Here is a 12216-nt window from a genome sequence, read left to right as displayed (position 1 = left end):
CAAATTTTACTAACTCAACATCTAATAGAGAGCTAGTATCCAAAATAAAGAAATCAGATATCAAAAAAAGTCAAATAATCCAATTCAAAAATGAGGGTCAGATCTTAGCAAAGAATTGTCACTAGAGCAACCTCAAATGGCTGTGAAACACTTAAAGAAGTGTCTAATTAGCCATCGAGGAAATGCAAGTCAAACCAAATAGAGATTCCATCTTACACCTGTCAAAATGGCTAAAATCAATAACAAAAGTGACAGCTCATGTTGATAGGGATGTGAAGCAAGGGGGACGCTCCTTCATTGCTAGTGAGAATGCAGACTTTTGTAGCCACATTGTAATCAATATGGTGGTTCCTCAGAAAATTGGGCATTGATCTACCTCAAGGCCTACAGGATGCCACTCTTGGGTATATACCCAAAGGACACTCCATCTTCCTACAAGAGCACTTGCTCATATTCATTGTGCCTTTATTTATAATAGCCAGAATGAGACAACATTTGAGATGTAAATACATAAAAAGAAAAAATAGCCAGAAACTGGAAACAATCTAGATGTCCTCAAACCGAAGAATAATTAAAGAAAATGTGGTACATTCACACAGTCTAATACTACTCAGTTGATTTATTTTTTTAAAAATTGGCATCATGAAATTTGCAAGCAAATAAAAGGAACTAGAAAAAAATTCATCCTCAGTGAGGTAGCCCAGATCCAGAAAGATAAATATGTGTATTCTCTTATTAGAGGAGATTATCCATTAAGTAAATGATGAACAAGCTATAATCCATATACCTAGAGAAGTTAAGAGGAGGTGTGTAAGGAGGATGCATGGATCTCCCGATAGAGAAAAATAGAATAGATTTTTAAGGGAAGACTGTGGGTGGATTCGTAAGTGAGTGTTTGGATCTGGAGCAGGTGTGGGAAAGGGGATCAGGTAACAGGGATATAAAGATGGGGAAGAAAGAAAGAGTGTAGGGAGAGACTAATGAAATTGGGGGGGGGCACATTTATGGTGGTATAGAAACCCAGTAACAGTGGAAACGTCCTGGAATCTATAAAAGTGATCCTAATGAGGAATCCTAGCTATGGGGGATTTGAGAGGCAGAAATTGAGTGGATACAGGGGAATGGCAGGTTGGGAGAATCTGGAAGGAGCAGAGGGAAGGGAAACTATAATCAGGATATATTATTGTATGAAAGAAGAATCTGTTTTTAATCAAAGAAATGGGGAGAGAGAAAACAGCAATGAGTGAAAAGCAGCTTGCTTTAGGGAGCTGTGAGTGTTCAATAGTCAAACATGATGTTATGAAAAGAAACAGCAAAATAATTAAAAAATTTATAAAAGATAATACTCATTTAAAAATATTATCCTTGTAATCATTATAATTTTATATTGAATCAAAGGTCCCATTATATTCAGAAGGGCAAGGAAACTTAAGAGAAGTAAACTTAATACAAATACTTGAATAAACCTAATATTTACTTAATGTTTAAAACAATTGGATATTTAAGACTATTCAGATATAATAGCATTCTTTTACAAGGAGGATACTTCAACCAGCCTGCTACCTGTGTGATCAATACTATAAATACTATAAATTTGCATTAATAATAAAACATATTGCAGGAAAAATTCTAAAAGGGAACAAAAACAAAAGACTATATCATAAAAAAATTAAACCACAGAGGTGAAAAACTGTTGTAAAGAAATATATTAATCTGTTTTAGTTAGGGTTTTACTGCTGTGAGAAGACACCATGACCAAGGAAACTCTTATAAGGGCAACATTTGATTGGGCCTGGCTTACAGGTTCAGAGATTCAGTCCATTATCCAAGGTTGGAGCATGCCATTCCCCAGGCAGGAATGGTGCAAGAGGAGCTGAAAGTTTTATATCTTCACTTAAAGGTAGCTAGGAGAAGACTGGCTTCCAGGCAGCTATAATGAGTCTTGAAGCCCACGCCCACAGTGACACACTTCCTCTAAGAAGGCCACACCTACTCCAACAAGGCCATACCTCCAAATAGTGCCACTTCACACAATCATTATGGAAAACAAGAGAAACAACTAGAACAGGAAAAAGGGAAATATACTATATCAATAATTGTGAGTTTATTATGTGCTTGGGCACACATCCTAGAGAGGCTTGGGCTCAACTTGTTTTAAATAGAGGAAATACACAAACTATTAACCTCCCATTCAAAAATCACAGGTTCAAACCAGACAAAATCCCAACAGAGAGAAGAGGAAGCAGGTCCTATTCCTAACCGAGAAGCCATTCTCTATTGATAGCTGCTGATTTTCATAGTTTAGTTTTTGTGGGGAGCTTCCTTTTTTTGAGAGGTAGTGAGTGAATGAAAGAAGTAGGGGCTAGAAAGGTGGGTAGGATCTGAGAAAAACAAAAGGGGAAGGAATGTTATCAAAATATATATGTATTTTTAAATAAAAAATAAAAGGCTAATTATATAAATAAATTTAAAAGTAGCATATTAGTTGAATCATGAAATAACGCTAAAAAATACTATATGGAAAATACTTGAATAAAACTGATAACCCACAAATTAGGCACAAGACAGTGAGACAGTGGAATGCTCTTTTATCTGAAATCTTTGACTTCAAGCCCTCGGCAGTAAGAGAGACACCATGATAAAGTTACTGCAGCTACCAGGTGGCACCACTGGTGTCTATCATCAAAAACTGCTGCATGCATCTAGAGTTCTTCCCAATAAAAACAGTCAAGCAAAAGCCTTACAACCAAAAGCCTGTGGCTGGTAACTTTACCTCTCACGCAGTAAGGAAGGGATGCCGAGAGGAGAGCACTCAGAATCACAAGCCGCTGTGGAGTGCATCTGGGTGGATCTCTGAGCATGGGCTTGAACTTACATAACTTTTTACCCTACTCTTTTCCCCTATCTAACACCTCCCATGCTCAGGTATGAATTCTCTCCTACTGAGCAGGCCTTGAACAACTCGTAAGTTGGAGTTAGATGTTATTGTATTTGAACTAACAAACTCTAGACTTCACATGGTTTATTTCTAACCCTGCCTGTCCTCTAAGCCCCTTTCTTGCTCTGTTCAGATTCACAGACATGTTGCAGCCCCTCAGCTTTCAAAGACCGTGGACAACCTCACAATGGGCATCAGAAGCGGTCTTCGGCGCCTCCCATCTCTTTGTTGTTCCCGTGGTGGGCTGGAAGGTGCCGGAGTCAGATTTCAAAAGTATAAGAATGTAGAAAGAATGAAAACAAGGGAAAATACATTTTTAACTCATACAGATGAGACAAGGTGCAAAGTGGAAGGTTTCAAAAGTGCACAGTTGAAGCCTCAGTGTGAGGGCCCACAGTCTAAAGCAGACATGGATTAATGCTGGATTGCAACCTCCTTGACCCACGAGTAGAGATGGGGAGCTGGGCAGCTAGAGTCTTTTGCTAAGAAAGCGGCCAGGCACAGTTTGGAAAACAAACTTTATTGCATCGGATGTTTTATGTGTACGACGGAGTGTTGTTCTTTTTGTCTTCTACTTCCACACTACTGGCATTCTGTCTGCTGCCACCGTTGTCTTGATGGTCCTTCCTTCTTCCTGAGACGGAGAAAATATGGCAGAACAAGAAGAGGTGAGAAACACTGCACCTGCTGCCTGTCCATTGCTCTTCACCATTACTTAAATCCGCAGTTATGCACTTGCCACAGTGAGTTCATTTCCAGATCCACTGCGGCAAAATAAAATTCTAGAACATGCCCCGGTTTCCTGAGACCTCACTTCCCTGTGGCTCCCTTTCTCCTGTCTACAGTTCCATCCTCCCTACTATGTCCACGGGCCACTAAGCTCTCAACACAAGGATATATACTTTCAGAGCCAAACCTCTGATCCTGCTGGCTCCATATCCTCTCTCTGGGCCATCCCTTGTCTGTGAGGTTGTGCTGAGCTATCTGCGTAGAGGGACAACAGCATTTCCTCTTAAAGGAGAGGACAATCACATAGGAAAAGAAAAAGTTCCTAGTCACAGCTCTGCAGTTTCTCCTGTAAATAAATACAGGTCAATTTCCCTAGAACTGAGTGTGCCTCCAAACAGCCCAGCACAGCCCTGCGCTCCGTTATATATGCTCCCTAATCTATAAACTTTCTGTGCCTGTGGCCTTACCTCTCCCGAGAAAAGGCCACCCCATCTTGCATGTTCTTCTGACCCAGGAATCTCAGTTGCTGTGTGGAAACCAAAATAAGGACACTTCTTAATGGGGAAAAGTGCTCTGTCAGCCCTTAGAAATGATCTGAACTTCCTGCAGGAGCTGGAAAGCTCGGGACAAATCCCAACCTACAGTCCTGTAAGATTCCTGAGAGAGAACCAGGGGGCCCGGCTACTCCCCCAACCATCATTCCCGGAGCTGGCAAACCCCCTTCTCTTCCTGATGGAGGTGCAAGCCTACACCGGAAGGACAGATTGCTCAACAAACCCAACCCATGCTCACTTCTGTCCTTTGGAGAATCAAACACACAGCCTGGACATTGGCTCCAAGGTTTCTTCACACCAACATCTTCCTCTGCGGGCTGCTGTTCCTCGGCCTTCTTTTTCTCGGGTTTCTCTTTCTTCTCGTTGTGGTCCTCTTCCTCCTCCTGGGTGCTCTCTGATTCCACATTGCCAATCAGCTGAGCCATGGTGAGATGAAAGACGTGGCAGCTGAAGCCTTCCCTGATCCCATACTGCACGTGCTCTTGGAGACTCTCCATGTTGGCAAAGACCCTGCAGCAGGCCATGCACCTGAAACCATTCTCCATGGTTACCAGCCAATCAGGTGTCTTAGCCCTGGGTCTCTCTTCAACCATGGGAGACCCTGGTGGGCTGTCTGACTCTGGTTTTTCCTCATGTTCCTTCTCTTCCCCAATGGGTTCACTGTCCGACAGAAGGTTTCTGGTGGACACATCTGAAGGTGGAGTACCTACCCACACCCCCTCAGGAAGGGTGGCTTCTTCCATCCTTGGCTGCTTTTCTAGGGACTCTGAAGTTTCCTTTGTGTCCCAGGAGATGGCCACACCTTTTTTCATTTGTACCTGCATGTAGTATATTTTCATCCCCCTCTCCTCTTTGTTTGTACACAGAAAGGACACACAAGTCTTATAAGATAGACAGGATGAGGAGGCCTGTTGTGAGGGGGCAATAGTCACCTCTCCTTCTGGGACCTGGTCTAGTGATGATCTAGGCTTGGAACTGTCTTGTAGCAATTTCCGGGTTCCTGAGAATTGAAATTAGAAACATAAGAGCAGAGCATCGGCAGAGAGAAAGGGGAGGGACCATGAGTGACATTAGTGTGACACAGGAAAAGATAACTTGGGGTGATATGATTGAATGATGAGCTTGGTATTTGCCTTATATGGTGCTATATGTGCTGTGGTCCTTTGTGTATAAGGATATCAGCAAACAGTGTGTACTAAGGAGCGTGGAGTATATATGGCAGGGAGAATAAAGACTGAATGAAGTGGAGGTGTTATGAATGCAGTGAAGATGGGATCCTGTGACCTCATTGGTGTGGTTTTTGTAGAGCAGAGACTATGATGTCTGAGAATGCCATTCTGGGTCATGCATTTTCATAATGGACATGTACTGCAAATGTACTAATCTGCGTGGACTATGGCTATGTGTAAAGCCTATGACTCCGTGCTGGATGAACTACGTCTGTGTTCATTAAACTGATGTCTATGCTGAGGAACTATGCAGAACTCTGAAGACAAAACCAAAGGTAGAAGCCACCTTCTAAAGGTGCTTCTCTGGTCCCTTAGCTTGCTGCCCTGAGCCTAGACCCTTCCATCCGCTGTTCCATGACTTCTCACTATGATGATGTCACAGATCAGGACCTCCCAAACCAAACTCCAACTCCCTTAGTAGATATGGATTTCATGTAGGCTCCTCTTCAGAACCCTGACCACCCCCAACTTCCCTAGGCCTCCTCTCAGCCTTATCCTTGAGTCTATATGCCTTCTGCATTGCATCCTGAGCCCCACAACCCAAGACTTTCACCCAAAAAGCCCCATACCCAAAGTGTGTCACAACCAAGGGGCCTCGCACCCTTACTACGATGGATGAGCTTGTGTGGAGAAGAAACACAGGAGAAGTATTCGGAGGCAGAGGAAACCTCCCCTACCCCTGGGCTCTGGGCTTTGGCCACTCCAGCAGATTCAGGCTGAGAGGTATCCTTTTGTGACTTTGAAATTCCTGAGAAAAGTATAAAAGGCACAAAGATACAGTGTTTGGTCATGTTTGTACATCACTTACCTATCCAACAAATACATGCTGGTGTCTAATGCAAAACTGTTACAATGAATACACATGGTTTGGAACCTGGCCCTAAGGGATACTCTAGTCCTTATAGGGTATTTAGGAAACACACACACACACACGCACACACACACACACACACACACACACACACACACGTGCATATTCATGTTAGAGAAAATTGTCACACACATGAGCGGTGTGTGCATATGGTAAAGGGATGGTGTTTGTATAGCCATGTGTTCTCAGAGTATAGAAGGACATCATTCTGCATCAGGGCACATATAGGACATGTGTGGTTTTCTCATAGCAGGCCCTTATGAGAGCTTTGTATATATTATCGCATACACTGAGTGTTAGCCAGGTCTAAATAGATGCAGAAGCTGGACCTTACATACTTCACAGTTAGTGACACTCTCCTGCCTTTACATCTACTATTATTCCCCCAAATAAGAGTGTCTAGACAAAATATTCTAAAATATGAAGGTAAAATGGGAGGGTTAAACCCATCACCTTCATTTTTCTGTAGATGACAGTGAGAATTTGACAGCACTTTGAACCACTGTTCATGGGCTTAGCCCATGGTCTTCAGGCCCTAGGGCTCATAGAAGTTGCTGGGCCCTACTTTGGGCAAAAGCCTCCATCCAAGCATCAGAATGGTAGGGTACCATTCTGTTCTATTCCCTACATGTGACTACCCTTACATAGCAAGCTGGTTCTTTTATAAATCTGTTTATCTGTTCATTTTTATTTTATGTGTATGAGTGTTTTGCCTGAATTTATATATGTCCACCATGTAACTTCTAAGGTGGTTTTTTAAAAAGGTGTTCAGTTCCCTGAAACCTGAGTTATCAATGGTTGTGAGCCACCATGCAGGTTCTGGGAATAGAAGCCAGGTACCCTTACAGGATCCAGAAGTCCTCTTAGCCACCGAGCCTTCTCTCCAGCCCACACGATTTTGTTTTGTTTTGTTCTTTTGCTTGTTTGTTTGTTTTGCATTTAGCAATTGTAGCTGTCATGCATCTAGGACACAAACCAGCAACTACCAGTGACTTCTGCTTTCCCAAAGGTCCTAGTGAGTTTCACCCATCCCATATAACCTTGGTCTCTTATGAGCTCTTCCCTTCCATTTTCTCTGAAAAGTCTAAACATGTACATCCACAAAATCTAAAGGACCACTTATAAATTTGTTCTACTCAAGAAGTAAAATTTTCGAGGTTTCAATATGACAAGCACCCTGACAAACTCTTACTCTTTTCAATAATAAGCATTTTATTTCTCAAATATTCATCAATAAGGCACTTTAGCTCATTGGGTTACTTTTTACTCTTTCCTAAAAGACTCAGTAATATTTTTAATCAACTCCCATCATAGCTTCAACCCATTATTCCTGGGGGGAAAACGAGACGAATGTGATACGCACGCAGAAAGGGATCTCAGAAAATCTGTACCTCTGAGTCATGTCGCTGGGACCTCGGCAAGCCTGAAGTCCCTAGTTTCAAATGCCAGTGCCCAGGAAATGCCAGAAAGGAAGTTCATAAGACAACACAACTGTTTCTGCCATGGGCATCGGGACTCTGCACTGACTCAAATCACCAGAAAACCCCGGTGATAGGTCAGGCAGCATTAGCTGATAGACGATCTCCGCCTCTCTGCTTCATCTGAATCCTCCCCAATTACCCCTTCCTAGCGGAAGCTCAAGCTTGCCAGCATCCCTCGTGCCCCAAGACACACTGCCCACCATATACCTCCTGAGTTCTCACCAGCTTCCTTTGACTCTTCAATTTCCAGATGTTTCCTCTTTTGTCGCCGTTTCATGGTGTCAGCTAGAATAGTCCCTTAGAGAATACTTAAAGTCCAAAGTCACCTTTTCCCTACAGGTTAGCTGACCCGTTTTTGGCCTTCAGAAAATCCGTTGAGATAATTCAACGCAAACTAAAAATAATTAAGTCCCTTAACTGGCTGAAGTACTCAGATTATTTAATCAAACAACAGCCCTGCCCAGTGTTCACCAGGCTGCATGGCTGTTAAGGGTCAAAGGTCACCGGGCCTACTGGAGATTCTCAGTGATGACATCAGAGCATTCTATGGACCTCAGTCTGACAAAGCCTCTGAGGCTTCAGAAACCCTATTTGCAAGAACAATTCCTTTCCCCCAGTGGAACCTCTCTAAGGAATTCAATGCTTGTCTCTTAACTGTAGCAGAATATTTTTAGATGTTAACATGTTTCTATTTCATTTTTTTCCTTTCTCCTTTTATTTCACCCTTTCCTTTCTGCCCTTAAACAGGTAGCAAGCTTCGCATTCATTGTTTCAGAGCAGATGAACTGATAGGACTAAAACTGTTAATAAATTGCCTCTAAAGCCCCAAACTTTTCAGAAAACAGAACACTGGACCAGAAATATAACACAGGTAGATTTTTTTTTCTTAGATTATACATTTACGCTCCTCTTATTCTACTGAAGGTATGAAAATACCAATTAGATCAGAGGTCTATGTAAACACTGGGAACAGTGGGCCTTGTTCTGGGGCTGGGAGATAGATACAAAAAAATACCAAAAGGAGACTGCTGTGTTGTTCAAATAACAACCAGGCCAGCCTGCCCTACTTAACATACAGGAACCAGGGCAGCTGGGAACTCTGCTGGCCACCGTCAAAGCCACAGTGCTGCATGACTTCCAAAGAGAGATGGATAGAAATGTGCAGAAAGCATGAACAGGTCCAAAGCTTAAATTGACAGTTAAATGGGATTGTGATTGGGGAAATTACACACTATTTCTTGCAGATATTCTCCAGGGGTAAAGCTGCTAGACTCCTGCATCTAACTCCCACCAAGTGAGGCCGCTCTAAATCGACCTTAGGGAGCAGCCTTGGAGGAAAGTGGTCACACCGTGGATTGAGGAGCCTACATACGATGCAGATGTAGTGAGATCACTACCCATCCTTAAAATCACACTATTTGTACGTTTTAAAGAATCCTAAAGTGATTTTTGCATTGGATAATACAGTCTGATATAGCTATAAAGAAAACAAAAACCTCTGTTACTAAGTGCAGAGATGCCAAAGCTAAGATGCAAAAGGGAAAAGCACAGAGAAAATACTTTCCAATAGGAGAGAAAAAAGACATGTCTGTGGCACCAGCTTCCCTTCAAATAGCAAGCATGATACCAGAATCAACATTTAATGCTGTTTTACATTATCTGTCACCTCTAAGACAAGGATGACCTCTCCTTCTTCTCTACCTCACTCTGACTTCCTACCTGACTACCAATTGCTCCACAATCTTTGAAGAATCTGGGAAAAACCTAGACCAGGCATCTAAATGCTAATCAGAGCCTCCAACCTATAAATAGACTTTAAAGTACAAACACTCAGCATTATGGGTCTAGAAGTGAGAGATGAGAAACACGGAGAAAGGACAGAAAGAAGACACCACTCTTCGTATGGATTATACATACACCAAGGTGTCACTTGTTTGAAAATGCACACATATTGAAACCAGACCAATATACTTCCACACCCAGAAAATTGGCATTGTAAAACATTCAAAAGAAGCCACCACATATCCTATGGACACAAAAGAAGTTAAGACAATAAAAAATTCATAGATAGACAGGGGTAGAACAACTACTCACAAACATAACCAACTGCAACTCATACAACATGAAATGAATTGTTTAGCCTTGTAACTATAAAGGAAGTCAAATGTATGATTGCTAAACTTTCAAATGAAATCTCCAAGATCACCTATTTGAACTGGAGAATTTTATGACACATTTTGAGAAGAATTAATGTCAATTATATATCAGCTTTTAGAGGAAAACAGTAGACTTCTCCATTCATTTTCTTAAGCAGCAATACACTAACCAAAACAAGCCAAGATAATTCAAACACAAAAATAACTTTATACCAATATTTTTTATATAATTCAACAATATATAAAAGAAATTATACGCTATAAACAGTTTTCTGAGGCTGATCTAATATTTGAAAGTAACTTAGTATAATTCATTATATTAGCTAGATGAGGAAAGGTAACATCTTAATGCTATAGTTTGGATGTTATTTGAGTCACACAAAGATTGATATATTAAAGGCATTATCTCAGAGTAGTGGTACTAGGGAAGACAGACCTTTTAAGGACCTAAACCTAGTAGAGAAGGGCCTTAAATCACTGGAAAATACCCTCAGAAGAGAATCAAGTAGCTTTCATAGTACTTTATGGTAGCTGTCAGAAGCGGGACAAGCCGGACACCAGGTTCTATGCTTCCTGGTTGAGATATGATCCTTTCTATCATTTGCACTACTACTGTGGCAGGACTGTTTTCTGTTAGACCTTCAATGGAGGCTCAATTAAGATACCTTTATCCTAGACTTTAGATCACTAAAATAAAACTATATCATTAACACTTGATTATATGTTGTGTGGTACCAATGCAATCTGTCTATCATTCATTGCAACTGGTACAACAAAATCATTTGAAAATACCTATTGTGACTTCATAAATCCCATACAAATGAGTAGAAGGAAATTTTCAGGCTCAATAAAGAGATCTATATAAACTCTACTGCTAAGATTGTACTATACTTATTAGTAAACTGCTGCACATTTTACCCCTTAAGAATGCAAGCACAGCAAGTTTGTCTCCTCACACTGTTCTTGATAATGCTCTTAGAATAAAGAGAGAAGGTGTGGCCAGTCAAATCGGACAAGAAAAGAAGAAGAGTTCTGCACAGATGAGATGGGGAAATAGAATGATTCCCATTTGCAGATAATATCATTGGATTAAAAACCTGCAGGGAAATAAGACAAGACAGGAAAAGATACTTCAGAGGCAGAAAGCAAGGGAGGAAGAAAGACAGCTGTGGAGGGAGAAGGAACTCCTAAACATAGCTGAGAAAACTAATCAAGATCACAGAGAAGAAGATAAACTTATTCCAGTGGCCAGTCAATATCCATGGGGAAGGAACTAATTCTTTGACTTCTTGCAGATTAAAATGTATATAAATGTTCAAGACTCTCAAACAAGATGATGGAAAATGTCCATTTTATTCATAGGCTCCTGCAGTCCTCTTTAGACAGCTTGCTATACCTCATGTGCTGTTAATGAAGTGGAAATAGTTGTTGTGACAGGCAAAGGTCATCACCAGTTACATGTACAGAACTGATAACCCATCTTTGTGCAACTCACAAGTATAGAGCATTAACTTGTACTTCTATATATCGTCAACGAACAGGCGAACACCAAACCAAGACAATGCCATGTCTAACAGCTCAAATAGAAAAGCAGTTATAAAATTAACAAGTAATATACATGACTGAAAAACTATAAACAAAGAGCTATGACTCAACATAGTAAATGAGATTCCCTACATATATATATATATATATATAGAGAGAGAGAGAGAGAGAGAGAGAGAGAGAGAGAGAGTGATTCATCCAAAGACCAGAATAACTTCCATAGTTACAGATGTAGATTTTTATTTATATGTAAAGGAACTAGAGTAAGTAAAACAATTTTGAAAAGGAATAGAAATGACCCTATTTTAAGGCATGATTTTCTACAATAATCAAGCATGTGTGATGTTGGCTAAGGTAGGAACACATAAATCAATTGAACAGAATAGAGATTTCACAGATAAACTTCCACAAATATACCAAGTTATTTTTGACAAAACTGCAAAAGCAATTTAACAGGGAAAGGATAGCTGTTTCAATAAATGGTGCTGAAGCAATTGGACACCCATACGAGAAAGAAATGAATGGCCATTTAAACCTCACACTTTATACAAAAGTTAACTCTGTGGAATTGCATACAGCAGCCAAGTAATGATCATGAACTCAGAATAAAACTATCTGACTTTTAAGGAATAAATTGAGAAAGGAATCCTCAGAATCATAGACAGAAGTAACACACAGGAGTGCATGCTTCCATGTAAATTTCCTTAAACGTG

At 40.8% G+C, this 12216-nt stretch overlaps 1 protein-coding gene across 1 annotated transcript; it reads right to left on the bottom strand.

The window, feature by feature from the left end:
- Positions 1-3474: 3474 nt before the first annotated feature.
- Positions 3475-8079, bottom strand: FAM170A (family with sequence similarity 170 member A; the record flags this gene model as incomplete). Its single annotated transcript, XM_080920106.1, is given in 6 exon segments — positions 3475-3531; positions 3534-3572; positions 4135-4193; positions 4460-5221; positions 6052-6198; positions 8025-8079. Coding segments are annotated over 6 exon segments (1119 nt in total).
- Positions 8080-12216: the final 4137 nt, after the last annotated feature.

Source organism: Micromys minutus (genome assembly GCF_963924665.1).
Source record: "Micromys minutus genome assembly, chromosome: 8".
In the NCBI taxonomy this organism is placed as follows: domain Eukaryota; kingdom Metazoa; phylum Chordata; class Mammalia; order Rodentia; family Muridae; genus Micromys; species Micromys minutus.
Note: the sequence above shows the minus strand (reverse complement) of the source record. Positions and strands in the feature narration are given on the sequence as shown.